The 19,751-nt window shown below is 41.6% G+C and overlaps 2 protein-coding genes across 2 annotated transcripts; both read left to right on the top strand.

The window, feature by feature from the left end:
- The first annotated feature begins 3,838 nt into the window (after positions 1-3,838).
- LOC143721290 (histone H3-like) lies at positions 3,839-4,249 on the top strand. Its single transcript, XM_077211578.1, has one exon. It carries the CDS (start codon positions 3,839-3,841, stop codon positions 4,247-4,249), a length of 411 nt encoding a protein of 136 aa, XP_077067693.1.
- A 1,350-nt stretch (positions 4,250-5,599) lies between these two features.
- On the top strand, positions 5,600-6,155 carry LOC143721188 (histone H2B-like). The gene has a single exon (XM_077211432.1). It carries the CDS (start codon positions 5,638-5,640, stop codon positions 6,010-6,012), a length of 375 nt encoding a protein of 124 aa, XP_077067547.1. The 5' UTR covers positions 5,600-5,637; the 3' UTR covers positions 6,013-6,155.
- The last annotated feature ends 13,596 nt before the right edge of the window (positions 6,156-19,751 follow it).

Here is a 19,751-nt window from a genome sequence, read left to right as displayed (position 1 = left end):
GCTGCTTGGGGCTGGACAAATCGCCACACAATTGAAAACAGGTCTCGAGGAATTATCTTTCACAAGCAAGACTGAACATTTGTTTCTGGTTGTATTTGGTCATGATATAATTAGTAATAGTAACGTCCAGAGGAGAAAAGCCGCGAAATTTAAAAATACTATTGTTATTGTGTCACGAAATGTAGTTTTAATAGTATTTCAGTCGACAATGTAGTTGTTTAAAGCTCAAATATGTGGTTTATTTATAAAGATAGCGCCTATTTAAAAATTTAATCTGACGGTCTCGGAGTTGAGATCCAGGGATCAGTGCGCACTCAGCGCTCTCATGTACCCCGTCTGGAACAGCCTTACCTCGGCTAGTGCTTCTGAAGTTTGCCGCTGGCTCTGATGTCTCTTGTCTAATTAATTATATCTTCACAATTCTTATCCAAGAATAAAAAGCCAGATAGCCTACATAACAAGCCGGAGCTTTGACAATTCCTTATTTAAAAAAAAATGTTTTATAAATCTGTCTAAGTATCGAGATTTTAAATAAATAGAGACACCACGTATACGTTTATCAAATTAAAATCAAAAATCAAAAATTACATTTATCAACTGATTTCAGTGGTTTGTATACAAACCACTGAAATCAGTTGATCAATGTAATTTTCTTTTTTGTTTTATCCAGAAAAACCGCAGCTCACCGTTTACTTGAATTTGATTACAGTGCAGTCTTGCCCTCCGCAAAATGGCGGACGCGTTGACGTATCGCAGCAACGTTCCAAAGCGGCCAATAGGGTGTCTATGTATTTATTATGTCTATGACTTCTCCCCTACTCTTTTATGAATACTGATGTTTCGAACGTACTGCTTCCTTCACGTACTGTTTTCGCCTACTATATAGTAGGAAAGTAGGCACATTCGAACGCACTTAAGTCCAAATCTCGCGATAATTGGTACGTCACCCAGGTAATTCTCGCCTACTCTTTTGGATTAATACATACTTTTTCGCTCGCCTACTCTTTTCCCATACTAAATAGTAGGGAAGTATGCGGTTTGGAACGCAGCATAGGTGCCTAGCGAAGCGAGATATATCCAGCTGCTGACCCGCAGCACCACCAGTTTCAGAACCCTTGTGCCAGAACCCCAGCGCCAGAACCGGAAGTGAGGGAGGGGCGGAATTATTTACAATGACACAAGCATGGTTATTTTTGCAAGTATTTAAAAATATTAAAAATTGTTGCACCTTTTAAATAATATTTAGGGTATGTTTTTATTACACAGTGAGTCACTGCTCGTTGTATGAACTATAACTGGTATGTGACAAATAAAGAGCAAGACAGTGCTCGTGTTGTTTGAAGACGTGAGAGTGCGCGCGCGCGGCCGGGGCTCTCTCTCTCTGCTCGTTAAGCGCCCTGTCATGCGCAGCAGTCATTCTATTCCGCCAAAAAGCGGACGATCTGACGGGTTTTAGAAGATTTAATACAACCTGAAACTAAAAAACAGACCCGACCTCTATTTGAGACCGGACTTATATTTACCCAGACCTGCAGCCACACCAGGCGTGTAAAGAGACAATCGTCTATTTGGGACTCGGCTATTATTTGAAGTACGGTACATTTTTATGGTTTAAAACAATGCCGGATTTTCTCTCTCTTTTTAGATTTTTGACATTATTTTACATAAAGAAAAATGCATGCTGCACATGTTCTTGTGAAATAAAGTATATTTTATATAAAATGACCATAAGTTTCAAGCATTATTTTCACGATCAGGAAGTAACTCTCATAATACAATAAAACGGATAACTATATAGAATTATATTACACAAAATCAATGTTTTAAATGCTTATTGTACTATACCTTAATGTATCATTATAATAAGTATAAAGTTTGACATTTCGTGTGTAATAATGAGGTTTCGTGTCTAAGCAAATTACGCTCCAAAACGTTAGGTGGCGTTACTCGGTTTAGAACGTAAACTCCGCCCCTCACTTCCGGTCCTGGCGCTGGTGTTAGAACGTAAGCTCCGCCCCTTACTTCCGGTTCTGGCGCTGGGGTTCTGAAACTGGTGGTGCTGCGGGTCTGCAGCTGGATACTATTGAGCGAAGCGGCGCGGAGAGACGCTTCTGACCCCTAAAATCCACTGGATCCGTCTACGGCGCGGAACGTCAACGCCACGTTTTTGATGCGTCCCTAGCTTGGCGTCAGAGTCCACTGGAAGCGTCTCAGACTCGTTTCAGCAGCGGAGCGTTGGTGACTTCTTGATTTTTCCACAGGGTGTTTTATTTTGAAAATCGACCGGATCCTCTATGCCGTTCTGTGTTCTGTGTCAGTCTATGGTTCCTACCAAGGATGTATTGGTGTGCAATACAATTGGGATTCTGCACAGGGTGTTTATTTTGAAATTGACAGTGTTTTTTTTTTTTTTACTTTTATTTTGTATTTACGGTGCGGCTTGGACGGGTTCGTCAAAAATAGACTAGGCGCCTATCTTTAGCGAAGCGGCGCGGAGAGCCGCTTCTGGGACGTGCTGCGTCCGCAGCTGCTGGACTTTAGAGCATTGACTATAATGGCCGCGATTAGCTGCGGCATCCGCGACGCTGACGTTCCGCGCCGTAGACGGATCCAGTGGATTTTAGGGGTCACGTAGTTCACAGGCTTCTCCGCAAAGGAAACTACGGCGAGCGCGTCGGTGCCGGAGCTCCTGTTTATCTGGCGGCTGTGCTCGAGTATCTGACCGCTGAGATCCTGGAGCTGGCTGGAAACGCCGCTCGGGACAACAAGAAGACCCGAATCATCCCCCGTCACCTGCAGCTGGCGGTGCGCAACGACGAGGAGCTCAACAAACTTTTGGGCCGAGTGACCATCGCTCAGGGCGGCGTGCTGCCCAACATCCAGGCCGTACTGCTGCCCAAGAAGACCGAGAAATCCTCCTAATCTAAATAAAAGGACTCAAGATTTTTTTATTTTGACCAAAAGGCTCTTTTAAGAGCCACCCATTTGATCTGATAGAGAGTGTTTGTTCTTTTTTAATATTTAAAAACCCCATAAAGGCGTTTGGTTGAGGGAATTTCCCATCAAACCAGTAAAATACATGATGTCTCCAAGTAATGGTACAGTCGTAGGTGTGCGTGTTTGTTATAAGCACATGATGATCCCCTATTCATAAATGAAAAATCCTCTAAATATACATCCGGCCCCTGATTTTATGCATGGCCCTTATTGAGTTTGAATTTGACACCCCTGCCCTAATGTATGTTTGCCACTCAACCTATCTTCCTTAATATTAAAATATAGTTGGTCTACCAAGCTCTGATAATGTATTAAACATTTTAATAAATTATCCAAAGTAAAAAGCAATACTTCTCGGCTTCATGGTAACAAAAATTGATCAGTTACCTCTGGATAGTTTGCCCTTTAGTAGTAGGGCTGGTCTACAGAATGATCCCCTATTTTACGGGATAGACCAAGTGTGTCTCGCTGCAGTGCTTTTATACAAACTGTAATCTGATTTTATTCTAATCCGAGATTTGCACAACCACTGGGAATTAAGGCGAGTATTTCAGAACAAATATGAGTATAAAGACCAGGGAGGTGTCATATACAGTGTTTGATGTATAAAGCATTCAACATAACAAAGCAGCTCGAGCGGGAAACCTTCCACTTGTTTGAAAAAGAGGAAATGCGCAGTCATTGGCTGGCACTCATGCGCAGCCGTCACGTATTAGCCAATCACAAGGTCTGTATCCTCGCGACACTATGACCTCGTAGTGGTATAATGCTTTAAAAGCGGGTGTGTAACTTTTAGCAGCATTTCCAGCACAAGCAGAACAGAGAAAATAATCCCGCAGCAATGGCAAGAACTAAGCAGACCGCTCGTAAATCTACCGGTGGTAAAGCCCCGAGGAAGCAGCTCGCTACTAAAGCTGCTCGTAAGAGCGCTCCGGCCACCGGCGGCGTCAAGAAGCCTCACCGGTACCGGCCCGGGACCGTGGCTCTGCGGGAGATCCGCCGCTATCAGAAGTCCGCCGAGCTGCTGATCCGCAAACTGCCCTTCCAGCGGCTGGTGAGAGAAATCGCCCAGGACTTCAAGACTGACCTGCGCTTCCAGAGCTCCGCTGTCATGGCCCTGCAGGAGTCCAGCGAGGCTTATTTGGTCGGTTTGTTCGAGGACACCAACCTGTGCGCCATCCACGCCAAGAGGGTCACCATCATGCCAAAAGATATTCAGCTGGCCCGTCGCATCCGCGGAGAGCGCGCTTAAACCCGCGTCTGCGTCACACACAACGGCTCTTTTAAGAGCCACCAAAACTGCACTGAACGAGATCATTTCCAGTTTAACTCAATATATGTAGAAAGTTGCGATTGTGCATTACATTAAAACTCTCTGGGTCCCCGTTCTCTAAATCATCAGTTACCATACTATAAGAATTAAATATAGCCTAATCCTAACCCTACTTTAAAATACTTAAACATCAGCAAATATGTATTATTTGAATGTAATAAAAGTGGTTATGTGTTGTAATGTTTGTATACTAGATATGTATTTTTTTTTACTTGAATGCTGTGATATCAGTTGTATTGGGTGCGAATTACACAATGGCAAATTATATATAAAAAGACAACTATTGAAATTAACAAAACTATCAAGCGCAATTGATTGACATGTAAACTGCGCACTCAGATTCCAATGATGTTGTGGATAGTTTCAACAGAGCTAGAAATGTATCTCAATATTCACAGGTAAAGCTTTTCCTCTTCAAACAGTCTTCCCAAACAAGATATTTTATTAAACTATTTTATTAAATTATTTAATTTTGCACACTGACAAGCCCCTTTCATCTGATTGGTCAAACCTTTCTGCCTTCAGTACGAGCTTTTCTTTCTGTCAGGCAGAATTAGAGTCAGTACAAGTGCGGCACTGACAAATGTACTTTAATAAAATAATGTCTGAAACCACCATTCACTGTTAACTACGCACAGTATTTTTTTTAAATAAATGCTTTTTTAAACATTCAGTTTACAGAGTGAAACAACATAACACAAAAACATCATAACACAAAACAAAAGTTAGACAGTGATACAAACAAGAATGGGGAAAAGAAAAAAAGAAAAAAGATGGCATTACTTAAATGAAAAGAAATCTATACATTTAATAAAAACTACGCACAGTATTTGAAGACGAAATATGTTGCTGGTTAAGTAATTCGTGCTGCTGCGACCCCATTAATGTGAGCCACAAGGCCTGGTATAAAAAGCTATTTTTAAAGGGATCTTCGTTGCTATTATTACGTACCTTCAAAAAGGAGTTTTCAGATTACACGATCATGCATAATATTTGTTTTTTGTTCAAAATTTTATCCAAACGAAAATAAACAGCGGGAAATGAACAAAGGAAACAGTCTCCTGTTGGGTGTCACTCAAACATTTGGTGGTAGGAGGGGCTATCATTTAAGCGCTCGTGATTGCCTTTTGTTCCTCTCGTGATTCTCCGAGTTGTCCAATGAAATACGAGTTTATGGGTTCGGCCTATGAAACAGGCAATCAGCAGATTCTCGAATCTCTTTGAAAATTAGCATAAGGAGCGAATAAATGCCTCTGTGTCACCCTAGCTCTTACATTGATTCGTTAGATTTATGATCACGCATCGTTATGCCTGAACCAGCAAAGTCCGCGCCTAAAAAGGGATCCAAGAAGGCCGTCACCAAGACCGTCAGTAAGGGAGGAAAGAAGCGCAGAAAGTCCAGGAAGGAGAGCTACGCCATTTATGTCTACAAAGTGCTGAAGCAGGTTCATCCTGACACCGGTATCTCCTCCAAGGCGATGGGCATCATGAACTCTTTCGTCAACGACATCTTCGAGCGCATCGCCGGTGAGTCGTCTCGCCTCGCGCACTACAACAAGCGCTCCACCATCACTTCTAGAGAGATCCAGACCGCCGTGCGTCTGCTGCTGCCCGGAGAGCTGGCCAAACACGCCGTGTCCGAGGGCACAAAGGCCGTCACCAAATACACCAGCTCCAAGTAAAGCCGCATCTAAAGATTTCAGCTACCACAAAGGCTCTTTTAAGAGCCACCTACTCTATTCATAGAAAGAGCTCTTGTTTGATGCTGTTTAAATAGTGAAAAACTGCATATTATGATATTAAATCTCCACCTATGTCTCACAAATGCGTCACTATTATATATTTATATATATATATATATATATAGCTTTTCGTGGTTCCAACAACTTAAGTGATTAGTACTTTCTATTTCATCTCACTCCTTCACCCTGCAGCCTCACCCTGAATAACACTTGGAGCCACGAGTCAGCGACCTGGAGTCTCTATTAAATGGGTCATATAATGCCATTTTTATACAAGTTAATATGATTCTTTAGGGTTTAAACTTGTGGATGAAGAAAACATGATTTCAGTGTTGGATAAATTAGTATGTTTAAATACACATATTTAGTCAAGTTTACTATAGGCTTTTACAAATATGATATAAGGTTCATTGCTGTATAGACACGAGCATTTGGGCCTATAGTTAAGTTTATATCTGATTCATTTGAATAGTTTGTGCTAATAAAACATTACTTTAGTGAAATTTGCTTGCCAAAAGGGTGTTTTTTAAAATAAAGTCTAATAATAAAACTCAATCTTTGGATTTATCATTGTCAGTTTCTGACTTATGACCAACTGACCTGTCAGATGATGATGACTGAAGGACAATAAGAATAACTTTGAATTTTGCACAGCTGTCACTGTACTTTACTGTACATGGATCAGTTATTATTATGCTTTTTTAACTGTACTGACACTTAGCAGACACTATCCAAAGCAACTTATTTAACCTCTGGTTGTGTTAATGTAAGCACAGTGGCAGTGGCGGTTCTAGACCATTTCAACTGGGGGGGCCAAGCTGGGGCAAGTTGTACTGTTAGAGGGGCCAGTTACATTTAGACCTTATTGTTGTCATATCATTTTCTGCACTGCACTGCAGGCATTAACAGGCAAAATACCATGTTTATAATCATTCAACAATGTATTTGCATTTCCATTATATTTTTACATTTGCATTACATATTCAGTATTAGTCACAGTAACTGTAATTGACATGATGTCCTTCTTTCTCTTCATTTTGGTGAGAACTATAGAGCAAAAGCAATGGGGACCAAGAAGCGTATTAATTCATTTACTGAAAATAACTGACTTGCTAGGTAACTACTAACCGTTAACAGGGTTCCTGCACACTTTTCAAAGTCAAATTTAAGGCTTTTTAAGACCTGAAGAAATCAAAATTCATACCGTACATTAGGGGTGTGCAATATTGACAAAACTATATCTCAATATTTTCAATGTTTTGTTGATAATTAGATGATATTTTACTGATTGTGTTTTTGTGCTGGTGCCATGGCTGGTTTAGGCCTGTTGTTGACAGCAGACTTACAAAGATATTCATATTTTTTAATATTCTATGCAGTGGTCAGTTAACAGCAGGGACCGAAATTAATTTTTTTATTCATTTTTTATTAATTTAATTTGCCACCTTAAATTGATTTCCAGGGGCATTTTCACCTATATATGGACATTCTTTCTAAACTTATTTAGAGTTATGAATCACCTTTTATGTCAAATACTAACATTCAAATTATACAGTAATTATACTTATTTATACAATAATACTTAATTATACAATAATTATACAGTACCACTGTTACCAGTCAAATGAAATAATTTAATCAATATCCATCTTTGCAGTGCAGAGGTGACACAGAAGCGGCATTAATATATTTACACTCCATTTATAATTGCATAAATAAAGCTATGAGATTTTTTTAAATCAATATTTAAATATGAAATGATTTCTAATTGTAATGTTCTAATTAAAGGGTACTTTAAATATGAAACTAAAACCGCCAGTAGGCGGCGGCAAGTCACGGTCTTCATAAGTGAGTTGAGGGATTCATTCATTCAACCAATTCGTTCAAACGGCTGATTCATTCGGGAAAGGAGCAAGTGATTCCTTCAAAACGCGGATTTCAGTCAATAAATCATCGCTGTCTGTTGCATTGAGACTCTGCTACGGTTTCATTTTGAAATTCTAGTCGGCGAAATAAAGGGAAAACAAACAATATTGACAATATTGTGTCTAAAAAGTAACTCCCAATGTTCACTTATTGTTAATTTAACTGTTGTAAAACATCAATATCACAGTTGCAATTGTGCACGGGAAAACGGCACTCTTGCTGATCTGATATTCTAATATAAGAACATAATATGATATAAATATAAGACATAAACTAATTTGGGGACATAGCCTACCTATGAACCGCACACAGCAGTGAAAGGACGAGAGATAAACGCGATGTCAGCTCACAGTGCCTCGTATACAGTTAAAACATTGATTACAATATCAGAATAGACAATGCATATCGCACACCCCATACGCACATAAAGAATGAACTTGCAACTGACCAGCTTTCTCCTTCTCTCCTCTCTCGCGTGCAGGAGACAGACGTTATTCTGCCGCGATTCCCGCGAATGTGATGCGAATTGTCACGTGAACAAGCAAATCCACAAAGATAGAATAATAAAAAAAAATAATACGCATACAACGATAGCAAAAAAACAGTTTTGTAAAAAATATTTCACACTCCACATTTAGGGGGGCCACAAGGGGGGCCAAGCTTGTTGTCACAGGGGCACGGGCCCCCCTGGCCCCCCCTCTAGAACCGCCACTGCACAGTGGACTAAAACTTACTGTGTGTGGTAATGTTAGATGGATATTTGATGCACTTCAGAATAAGGTAGGGTAAACTGCATCCCAGTTCAGAAGCTGCGTCCTTAATTGCTGGAGTATACTAAAATTTAGATAAGTATTGGGTTTACTTCAGTAATGTAATGATACTTATGAAAATACAAAATACACTTAAAGCGGTTCAGATGTTGACTTACAGCTACCATACCAAGATGCAATTTTTATGGAGTTTATTCTCTTGACCATGGTGAACATTGCAAGGGGTTTTAACAGTCAAAGGACCAGAACCAGATATTTTTATTTTATTTTGTTTAACCAGGTTAGTCACATTGAGATATAGAATCGCTTTTTCAAGAGAGACCTGGCCAAGATAGCAGAACAAATTAGATCACACAATCATAAAACAAACACAACAGAGGCAAAGACAACTCAAGTGAATTTCAGTTAAATAAAATTGCCATTAATTAAAACATTTGCACATGTGAATGGACTCATGTTCTATAGTTTTAAAATAACCTTTAATATCATTTAAGGAAATTAGACACTGTAGTTTAAAGTCCCTGTAAAGGCAATTAAAAAAAAAATCTAAACACATTATAAATGTTAGAAATGTATTGCTAAAACAGATTACAAAGACTGTTAACTGTGAAGTACTGAATTGTGGAGTTACTGCACGTTCACACCGCCGCCGACTTGAGCTTCCAAAGCGGCCGGAAGTCATTCATTTTCAATGGAAGCTGGCTTCTCTCAGCTGCAAGGAGCGTCAAATCCCTCGGCGTCGCGTTTTGGGAGTTTTGAGCGTTTTGAGCGTGAATCAGAAAGTTGAAAGAAGCTCAACTTTATGGTAATGAGCTATGACGCGGTTCAGAAGCAAGCAGCGGCAAAACGCCAGAAACCAATCAGAATAAAGACGTTCTTCACTCTGGCTGATTCCGGAGAAACATACGATGTGAACTTTCGTTCCTACCAAAACATTAGTTCCGAGAAAATGGAGGAGAAGCTGATAATCGCTGTTGCTGGGTTTCCTATCATATATGATATGACGTTGTTTGCTTACAGGGACCAGTTACAAAAGAACGAGGCATGGGATAAAATAGCAGCACCAAACACAACAACTTCGCGATTTTCCATAATGATCCAGTGATACACATTTGAGAATGAGCACAACTTTTATTTGGAATATTTACGAACGCTCATTTTAAGCGGGAATGCAATTCATTTGCTCACGGTGACAACGATTTGACCAATTGCACTAATGCAAATAATAGCCTAATGCAAATAATAATAATAATAGCTAATTATTATTTTTTTCCACGACCAAATGTGACCAAAACGGTTATAAAAATGCTGTCATTATAAAAGGTTCTACAATGTATTGCTTGTTTTTTCTGTTTATTAGTGGTGCTTGCTGAAAGCAAGGCAACACTATTGTTATTGTCCATACTTATTATTCTTTTTCTTATTATTATTCTTCTGGCCACTTTTTGACGCGCTACTCCTCCCGCAGTTTTTGTCACAGACCCACGAATGAGGCGTCAAAACGTGCAGCCTGTTCGGGAATGGTGTGCTATGACTTTTATAAGGGATCGGGGGTACGATGTTCGCCCCAGGGGTGAAAAACCGGCCGAAAAATCCCATAGACTTAACATTGCGTCAAACTTTGACGAGTCGTAGGTCGGAACGAGGATGTCGCAGAAACGTGTAATTTACCACATTTGAAGAGGCTGACAGGCTCTGTAAGAACATACCACACAATGGGGTAAAAGTTGCACCCCGGGGGGCAGGAGCTGCCCAAAGTTTCCCCATTGACTTACTATGGTGTAGGACGGCCCATGAAATGGGCCGTCCTACAAAATAGAAACCGCTTTTATATTGAACATAACTCTGGATCACAGTGTCATAGAGACAAGGGGGCGGGTTCATTTTACTCAGACAACCAATCAGTCTCTCAGGATCATTGTGAAGCTATCAAGCCACGCCCTAGCAACGATTTAGAGCACCTTAGCAACAACTCCCATAGACTTCCATTGAAAGAGATCGAAGGGATATCTCTGGACTGAATTGTCATAGAAACATGAGGGTGGTCTCGTTTGACTCGGGGCAGCAAACAGCCAATCATGAATCACCTCAACACTTCCTAGCCACGCCCTAGCAACCATTGTCGAGCACCTTAGCAACCAAAATCCAAAGAGGAATATCGTCCATTCTGAATGTCACAGAGGCATGGGAGTTGGTTTATATCATTCATACTGACAAGCAGCCTTTGGAGTTTCATGATTGGCAGCTGCCAAGCCACTCCCTAGCAACCAAACAGAGTACCCTAGCAACCATTTTGCAAGACCTACATCTCTATATCAGAACATCGTATAGAGATGGGGGTTGGTTTATATCATTCATACTGACAAGCAGCCTTTGGAGTTTCATCATTGGCAGCTGCCAAGCCACTCCCTAGCAACCAAACAGAGTACCCTAGCATTTTGCAAGACCTACATCTCTGCATCAGAACATCGTATAGAGATGGGGGTTGGGTCTTTTGACTCATGCTAGCACACAGGACTTTCAACATGCTAAACATGATAGCTGTGAATAGCTACATGCTAATATTGATTAGCTAAGTGCTAAATCAAGCCATGAACATTATAAGAACTCTATAGTAACCAAATGTGAACACTACCAACCACCTAGTAACACCATAGCAACCATCCAGAATACCCCTGCCCTCGTGTCCCCGTTCGCGCTTCATGCAGAGCCCTCTCGAGCTCTCTGCATGACCCGGACGGGCATCAACATACGCGACGTACTGGATGCGCGGTAAGAGCAAAATTTTATACAGTTCTGCTTGACCAACCAGCATGCGGCTAGCTCTCTTTACGTTACAAGAGAGCTGCCCCAGCCTCGCGTCCCCGTTCGCGCGTCATGCAGAGCCCTCTCGAGCTCTCTGCATGACCCAGACGGGCTTGCGCGCCACCGTCGAAATGTCTCGCCCTGTCAGTCCCCTTAGATAAGGCTACTGCAGCGGTGTATTTGGCAGCCAACGAGCCGGTACTGCAACCCGCTCGCCTGCACACATCCGCCGTTCTCACGGTGACCCAGAGAAATCTCAAGTGAGTATAATGTCTGGTTATCCGGCTCACGCCGTTGGTGTCTTGAGTGTAGAAAAGGTGCCCACATCTCGGTGTTCACCCTTACACACAAACACGATACCCCCCGTGTCTCCCGCAGAGCCCACTCTCATAAAGCTGGCAAATGCCGCTCGAGTGCTAGATGTAGGAAACGTGCCCACAACTCTGTGCTCACGCCTATTTTCTGCCCGCTCTGTCACACAGCCAGAACAGCCTCAAACATGTCAGGTTAAGAATGTACTCACGAGCGCTCACGCTTACTAACAAACACATCGCCTCCGAAAAAAAAAAAAAAAAAGAAAAAAAACGCGTGTCCCGGACCGCCGTCAAAGTTTATTTCCCTGTCACTCCCCTTCAAACAGGCTACTGCAGTGATTCATTTAGCAGCCAACGATCCGGTTTGTTCACCCTCTCGCCTGCACACAAACACTGTTTTCACGGTGACCCAGAGAAATCTCAAAAAGAGTTAGGGGTGGCACGGTACATGAAAAACATCCGAACCGTTCGGTTCGCTTGTCTCGGTTCGGTGCGTGTGTGCTTCGCACGGTTCGGCGCATGCGCAATGTAACCCCGTGCCCGTGACCTCAGACAGCGTGTTTACTTTTCGAGCGAAATAAGAGATGTGTGGACAATGGACATACATATGAGGCTTGTTCGACTTGAACCGGCGCTGCACAGACCGATCGATGAATAACATCAAAGTACTGCCAGAGCAACGGCTCCGTATACTTTTCAATCACTCTCGCGGTACTTTGATGTCATAAACCGATCGGTCTGTGCAGCGCCGGTTCAAGTCGAACAAGCCTACAGTAAAAGTGGAGTATGGAGTGTTGCAGGTCTCGTCACGTATAGAAATGTCAAGTGGGAGATATAAGGAAGGCTAACCGGAGTTGGAGGATGCGCCAGCGTCGTATAAGTCCGGTGTGTGGGAACATTTTGGATTTCATGATACCTATGATATTTAAATATATACAGTGACACCAAGTTTAGATAAGAACTCCAGTCATATGTTTCCAAATACTGCACTTTAATTTCATGTGAAAAAAATGTATCCTCACTCTCAGGAAGAAGCATTGTTGATACTGTTTTTGTGTTGAGGTAATACTATTTGCAGCCATACTATAGTATAATTTGAAATAGAATTAAATATTTAAGTAATTAAATTCAAGGTCATGTAAACTTTTCCCTCCGCTGCGGCTGTCAGACATTCTCCATTCAGCATCAAACAGCGCGTTGCGTTCGGTTACGACAGACAACGATGAAATTCTCTCCAAGATGATTCAATGTTTCTATTATTATACTTTATCTCTAGATAAAGGTCTATGGTTTCGCATAAAATGACTATCTTGCTGGACTGTATTGCTGTACCTTAAAGGGTTAGTTCACCCAAAAATGAAATGATGTCATTAATGACTCACCCTCATGTCGCTCCAAGCCTGTAAGACCTCCGTTCATCTTCAGAACACAGTTTAAGATATTTTAGATTTAGTCCGAGAGCTTTCTGTCCCTCCATTGAAACGGACGAATGAACGGTATACTGTCCTTGTCCAGAAAGGAAATAAAGACATCATCAAAGTAGTCCATGTGACATCAGTGGGTTAGTTAGAATGTTTTGAAGCATCGGAAATACATTTTGGTCCAAAAATAACAAAAACTACGACTTTATTCAGCGTTGTATTGTCTTCCGGTTCTGTTGGGGATCCGCATTCAGTGACGCTGCTGACGTAAGACGCTGCTGACGTGTGTCTGGTGCGCCCGAGCTTCGTTTACAGTCTGAGGGAGACGCACGCTGGAAACAAAACAATGGGTTTCTGAAAAACAAAACAATGGGAAAGCCTGGGTTTCTGGCGGCCTGAAAATCAGAGTGGCTCAGACCTGCATAGCGGCTCTGCAGCCCTGGTTAGTAGCTGACTGGTACCAGCAGGGAGTAATGATGGGAACCATCTCTTATCGGAAAGTCATTTCAACAGACGATGTTCGAGGGGAGACCGGTCTTCGGCCAGTGGTCAGACCAAGAGAAGTGTTTTCACATAAACTGTCTGGAGATGATAGCGGTCGAGAATGCGCTGAAGCACTTCCTCCCGTTCATACAGGACCAACATGTTCTTGTCCGCTCGGACAACGTGTCTGTGGTATCCTATGTAAACCGTCAGGGCGGTGTCAGATCCAGAAATCTCTGCAATCTGATGGAACGCCTCCTTATTTGGTCCCAGATGCTCCTGCGGTGCATGTGCCTGGCCATTTGAACGACGGCCCAGACAAACTGTCCAGGGACAATGTTCCCCCAGGGGAATGGTCCCTGCACCCCCAAACGGGCAGAGCGGAAGTCGACCTATTTGCGTGAAAAGACAACGCTCAATGCCCGACGTTCTTCTCGAAGGACGAGGACGCGCTGGCCCAGGTTTGGCCCAGCCTCCCGCTATATGCTTTCCCTCCGGTCTCTCTGTTACCACAGGTGATCAAGAGAATCAGGGAAACGCGCCACTCTGTGCTCCTCATAGCCCCGAGTTGGGAAAATCAGATTTGGTTCCCGGAACTAGCACGGCTGTCGCATACAGCTCCGTGGCCGATTCCGGTGAGGGGAGATCTCCTCTCTCAGGATTAGGGATGGGAATTGATAAGATTTTATCAATATCAATGCCACTAACGATTCTGCTTATCGATCCGATTCTTTAACGATTCTCTTATCGATTCCTGATAGCACTGTGTGGGAAAAAGTAGTCGTTTTAATGCTTACACTTGACTAAGCAAACTGTACTTTTTATGTAATTTCTGTAATAAATGGAACCTTATTGTAAAGTGTTACCGATTAGTTATACACCGATTAAACGTCCCGTGAGTTCAGTGTTGGAAAGATCAGTTGTTTTAACCATTCATTAAAACGAATCGGTTCAAATGAGTCATTAGTTCGCGAATTGGACGTGTCATTATCGGACGTGTGCGCGTTGTGTGATTATCCCGCCAGTTGGGACATCCCACAAGATGTGTGTCATCACAGAAAACATTTCATCACTGGATCGTTTTTTTTTTCGTTTATTTGAAGTGTGATTATGTCAGCTGAATGTGCAGAAGACTTTTCAGAGAAGATAAGGCAACGTATTTTAGCACAATTCACACCCAGCGGCAATTCAGGAAAAACAAATCTCCGAATGCTCCACATAAAACTTTAGTCTCCCTACCTTACCATCGTGTCGTTTATTTTGATTAATATGTGCGAGGGAGAGAGGAAGACAGCGCTTAGTTTTGAGACGGTGAAGCCTACTTTCGCCTTGCTCCGAAGAGAGAGAGTGCGTGCGCGCGACCGGGGCTCTCTCTCTCTCTCTCTCTCTCTGCTCGATCAGTTTAACATGCGCCCTGTCACAAGCGCAGCGGTTCATCTACATTACCAGAGAGAGACAATTTTACTCACTGATCAAATAAGACTTTGCAGGACAAAGATTATCTTTGGACGCGGTGCTATGGTGCTTGATAAAGGACAAAAGGGACAGTTGTGAGTTCACGGTCTGTACATACTGTGGCTGACTCAGAGCAGGAGCATCGATAAGAGGACTCGTTAACGTCGAGGGCATACAATATCGATGGATCGTAAAATTTAGAACCGGTTCTCGAGTGGAACCGGTTTTCGATTCCCATCCCTACTCAGGATCGCGGCGCGATCTGGCATCCCCATCCAGAGCGCTGGTCTCTGCACGCATGGTTGATCAACGGGTACTCGTTGCCCTTCCAGAAGGAGTGATGAACACGATCATGCAGTCTAGAGCTCCTTCCACGAGAAGGCTCTACGCATCTAAATGGTCGGTGTTCTCCGGATGGTGTTCTCCGGGTTCTCGCGGACATGTGGGGTGGCGCATCTGCTCACCTTCCTACAAGAGCTGTTGGATAAGGGGAGGTCCCCATCCACGCTCAAAGTATACGTGGCGGCCGTGGCAGCGTTCACAGAATCGATGCACGGCCAGTCACTGGGAAGACATGAGTTGGTCATCCACTTCCTTAGAGGAGCTAGAAGGATGAACCCGCCGCGCCCCTCGTTGGTTCCTATGTGGGATCTTTCATTGGTCCTCGAGGCCCTGAAAGCTTTTCCATTTGAACCACTAGACTCCGTGGGGTTGAAATATCTATCACTGAAAACCGTCTTTCTGACTGCACTGACTTCAGTAAAACGTGTGAGGGACCTGCATGCGCTGTCTGTCAGCGCGTCGTGTCTTGAGTTCGGGCCGAATGACTCTAAAGGCATTCAGAACCGAGTATCGTTTGTTTATTAAGCGTGCAGGGCAACCACCCAATAGAGCATTACAATAATCTAGCCTTGAGGTCATGAACGCATTAACTAGTTGTTCTGTATTTGTCATTGTGGGCATATGATATATTTTTAAGATGCAAAAATGCGGTTTTACAGATACTAGACAGGTGACTTTCAAATGAAAGATTGGTATCAAAGAGTACACCCAGGTTCCTAATTGACGACGAAGACTTAACAGAGCAGCCATCAAGTGTTAGACAGTATTCTAGGTTATTACGTGTGGAAGTTTTTTGTCCAATGATTAGAATCTCTGTTTTTTCAGAATTTAGTAGTAGAAAATTACTTGTCATCCAATTTTTTATATCAACTATGCATTCCGTTAATTTTGTGAATTGGTAAGTTTCGTTAGGTTTTGAAGAAATATACAGCTGAGTATCATCAGCATAACACTGACAGCTAATTCCATGTTTCCTAATGATATCTCCTAAAGGTAGCATGTACAGAGTGAACAGCAGCGGTCCTAGTACTGAGCCTTGTGGTACGCCATACTGAACTTGTGATCGATAAGACATCTCTTCATTTACTGCTACAAACTGATAACGGTCAGATAAGTATGATTTAAACCATGCTAGTGCAATTCCACTAATGCCAACATAGTTTTGTAGTCTATTTAAAAGAATGTTGTGGTCAATGGTGTCAAATGCAGCACTAAGATCAAGTGACGCTAATAGAGAGATACAACCATGAAAGACGTTTTGAAGGGTGTATTTGTAACAGATTCTAAAACATCTGAAGCACTTTTTTTTTTTTAAATGTGAGGTAGGGCAGTTATGACTTTTTATTTATTTATATTAGTTATATGTATTGAGATTTATTTATGTTCAGACCACTTCTATTATTTTTTGGTATCAGGATCTCAAATCGAGCCGTCTGGACGGACGCCCCTCTCTATTGACCTATGGCTAAGCCACGCCCCCAAACGCGATGAGCCAATCACTGTGCGCATAGGTAGCCCATACACTTGGAAATTCTCTGCTTCCTCGTCCATTGAAATGCATTGCAGTTAGTCGGTTTTCATTCGTTTTTATATGTCTTTACTTGTCATTTTAAGTTTAAAATGGTCAAACGGTGTGCATTGAGTACATGCAATTCTGACACTAGGTATCCCGAGAGGCTGGGCGACGGCGTGTATTTTTTACCCTTTCCCAAACCACATCTCAACCGAGATAAGTGTCTGGATTAAGTTATGGTAGACCACAACACCAACTAAACGGGGATAAATTAAACAAGGATGTCTACATCTGTTCTAAGATAAGTCAACAACGTATTTGAACGTTATTTAACATTAACGTTAGCTTCTAGCTGCGTTGTACATCATGTCAATTAGCTTCATTAACGTATCTGTAAATAACCAAGATAATAAATGTTAGCAATGTTGTGTTGAATGATTCATGTAAATACTGTAGCCGGAACTAACGGAGAGGTACTCTTGGTAAAGATGGTAAAAAGGCTTGTCCTGGAAACGGATGCAACTTAGACCTGTACATATTTAATTTGATCATGAACCATTAATTACATATTAAAGCACAATATTTTAGACAACTTATCTATATAATATATCTATATAATCTTTCTGTCTCCAAAAATCATCAATTGCCTCCTGTGATATGGTGCCTCCTGCTGTGACAGGTGCCACAGCGCCTGTCACCGGATGTTGACTTTTTGTCCGAGTGAGTGGAGTGGGCATGGCTTAGCCACTAATGTTGACATCAGCGTTTCAACACAGATCCGCCCTGAGCGAGTCCACCATTGTTGATACGCTGGAGCAGAATGGCGTCTAAGCGATTGTGGTGTTCTGTTCTTGGGTGTATTAACGAACACAGCAGTCATTTTGATGTTCCTAAACCTGAACCGCTGAAGACACAGTGGCTGAATTTTGTTTTCGAAGGGAATATTCCCCACTATCAGTATAAAGCTGGTTTTGCTAAGAAGCTGCTCCTGAAAAAATAAAATCGCTACCAACTATTCGTGTTCCTGCTGCAACTACAGAAGAAGTGAGTGTAAAGTTGTATTAACCTTTATATTAATCTTTGCAAATCGCTTGCACGCTTCACGATGAATGCGGCTAATGTTTACACTCAGGGTACATTACGTCATGTTTACTATGTACGACGTTCTCAATATAATTCATAATCCCACGTTTATAATGAACAACGCGTTATGGTTATTTTGTTATTAAAAACTGTGTTCGCAGGTGTTAAAGTTTACGTGGTAACACTACACTAAGCTTACTTTTGTAGATGGTTTCTAAGGGTGTCTGTTACTGATTAAGAAGTAATGTAAAAAAAAAAAAACAGTTATAACTGCATGAAGATGAATGGTAACACATTACCTGCAAAATACTGTTTACATCCTGCAAATGCATATGATTCAAAACTATAAATACTCTAATTGATGTTTTTCAATATTACACCAGAATAAAATGTTATCTGATCACTTATTTATACAAGAAAGGACAATGCTCTGCAAAGCCAGTGAAAGTAGAACCAACATTCCGTAAGTGTAACAACTTTTATTTAAATGCAAAATAGTCGTTGTATGTACAGACATAATATCAGAAGCTGAAGGTAAATTTTGTACAATTTTTCTTTTATTTTTTTTAAACAAGACACCTTATAGACAATTGTATACACAAATCCATGTAGCCACAACACTAAGTGAGCAACTAATTCAGAGTAAAATGAAAATAAATTAAAAAAAAAATTCTTTATACTTGTACAGAGTAAGTGGACAACCTGTTGGAACTTATCTTTGAGAACATTGTTGTGGACCCAACCCCTTATATGGATGATATCCTGAAGATCTCCATACCTGAGGATCTCACGTCCCAGTTTGACAAACCAGACAAACATGAAGTGATAGACAGCTACGTGTCTAGGTTTAATCAAGGGCAGGTCTGAACCCTACATATTGTCCATGAGCATTAGGGAACACCACGCAGGAGGGCAGCACAACCCTCATCCTCCAGCCCAGAATGCCCCAACACCAGCTGACAAAACCTCTGTATGCCAAAAACCTGTAGCAGCTGAGAAAATTTAAAAAAAATTGCTGTGAAAAATAATGTTATATAATGCCACAATTTCCTTTATTTATTGCTGTTTGTTTTTTGACAATTATTTTTGCTGTTACTGCATTTTTTTTGTTGTTAACAACTTATTACATACCTCTGTGGAATTCAGTAAAACAGTATTTCTGTCAATAAATGTTAGTACAAACAGTTTTGTGTCTTCATTATTTGGTATTTCATGCTGAATGGTATGTTATATGGTTATTAAAAATTGCCCTACAGTTGATCAGTTACCCATAGTGAACTTTATGCTTTGCACTGCAGTCGCTTATGTTATGATAGAAAATTATGACTGAAATGAATCAAAACACAACTTACCCTTCCATTCCCCCTAAACCTAAAGGCCCCTTAGTCTGCTCGGTAGATGTTTAATGCATTCTGAAGCGATAAAAGATTTAAACAAACAGGTTCAGGCCTGGATGATCAACCACACATTGAGGAGCTGTACATTGCTGCTGTAATCTTCTTAAAACCTACAAATTATGAATTTGGTAACTGCCCTGAGATTTTTACAAGATGATTGCATAATAGCA

The sequence above is a fragment of the Siphateles boraxobius genome, unplaced genomic scaffold, assembly GCF_051911475.1.
Source record: "Siphateles boraxobius isolate OS27281-9 unplaced genomic scaffold, OSU_SipBor_1 65, whole genome shotgun sequence".
NCBI classification, from domain to species: Eukaryota; Metazoa; Chordata; class Actinopteri; order Cypriniformes; family Leuciscidae; genus Siphateles; species Siphateles boraxobius.
Note: the sequence above shows the minus strand (reverse complement) of the source record. Positions and strands in the feature narration are given on the sequence as shown.

Bases quoted from the DNA above. Each gene is read 5' to 3' on its own strand.
- LOC143721290 (XM_077211578.1), top strand. From the start codon at position 3,839: ATGGCAAGAACTAAGCAGACCGCTCGTAAATCTACCGGTGGTAAAGCC.
- LOC143721188 (XM_077211432.1), top strand. From the start codon at position 5,638: ATGCCTGAACCAGCAAAGTCCGCGCCTAAAAAGGGATCCAAGAAGGCC.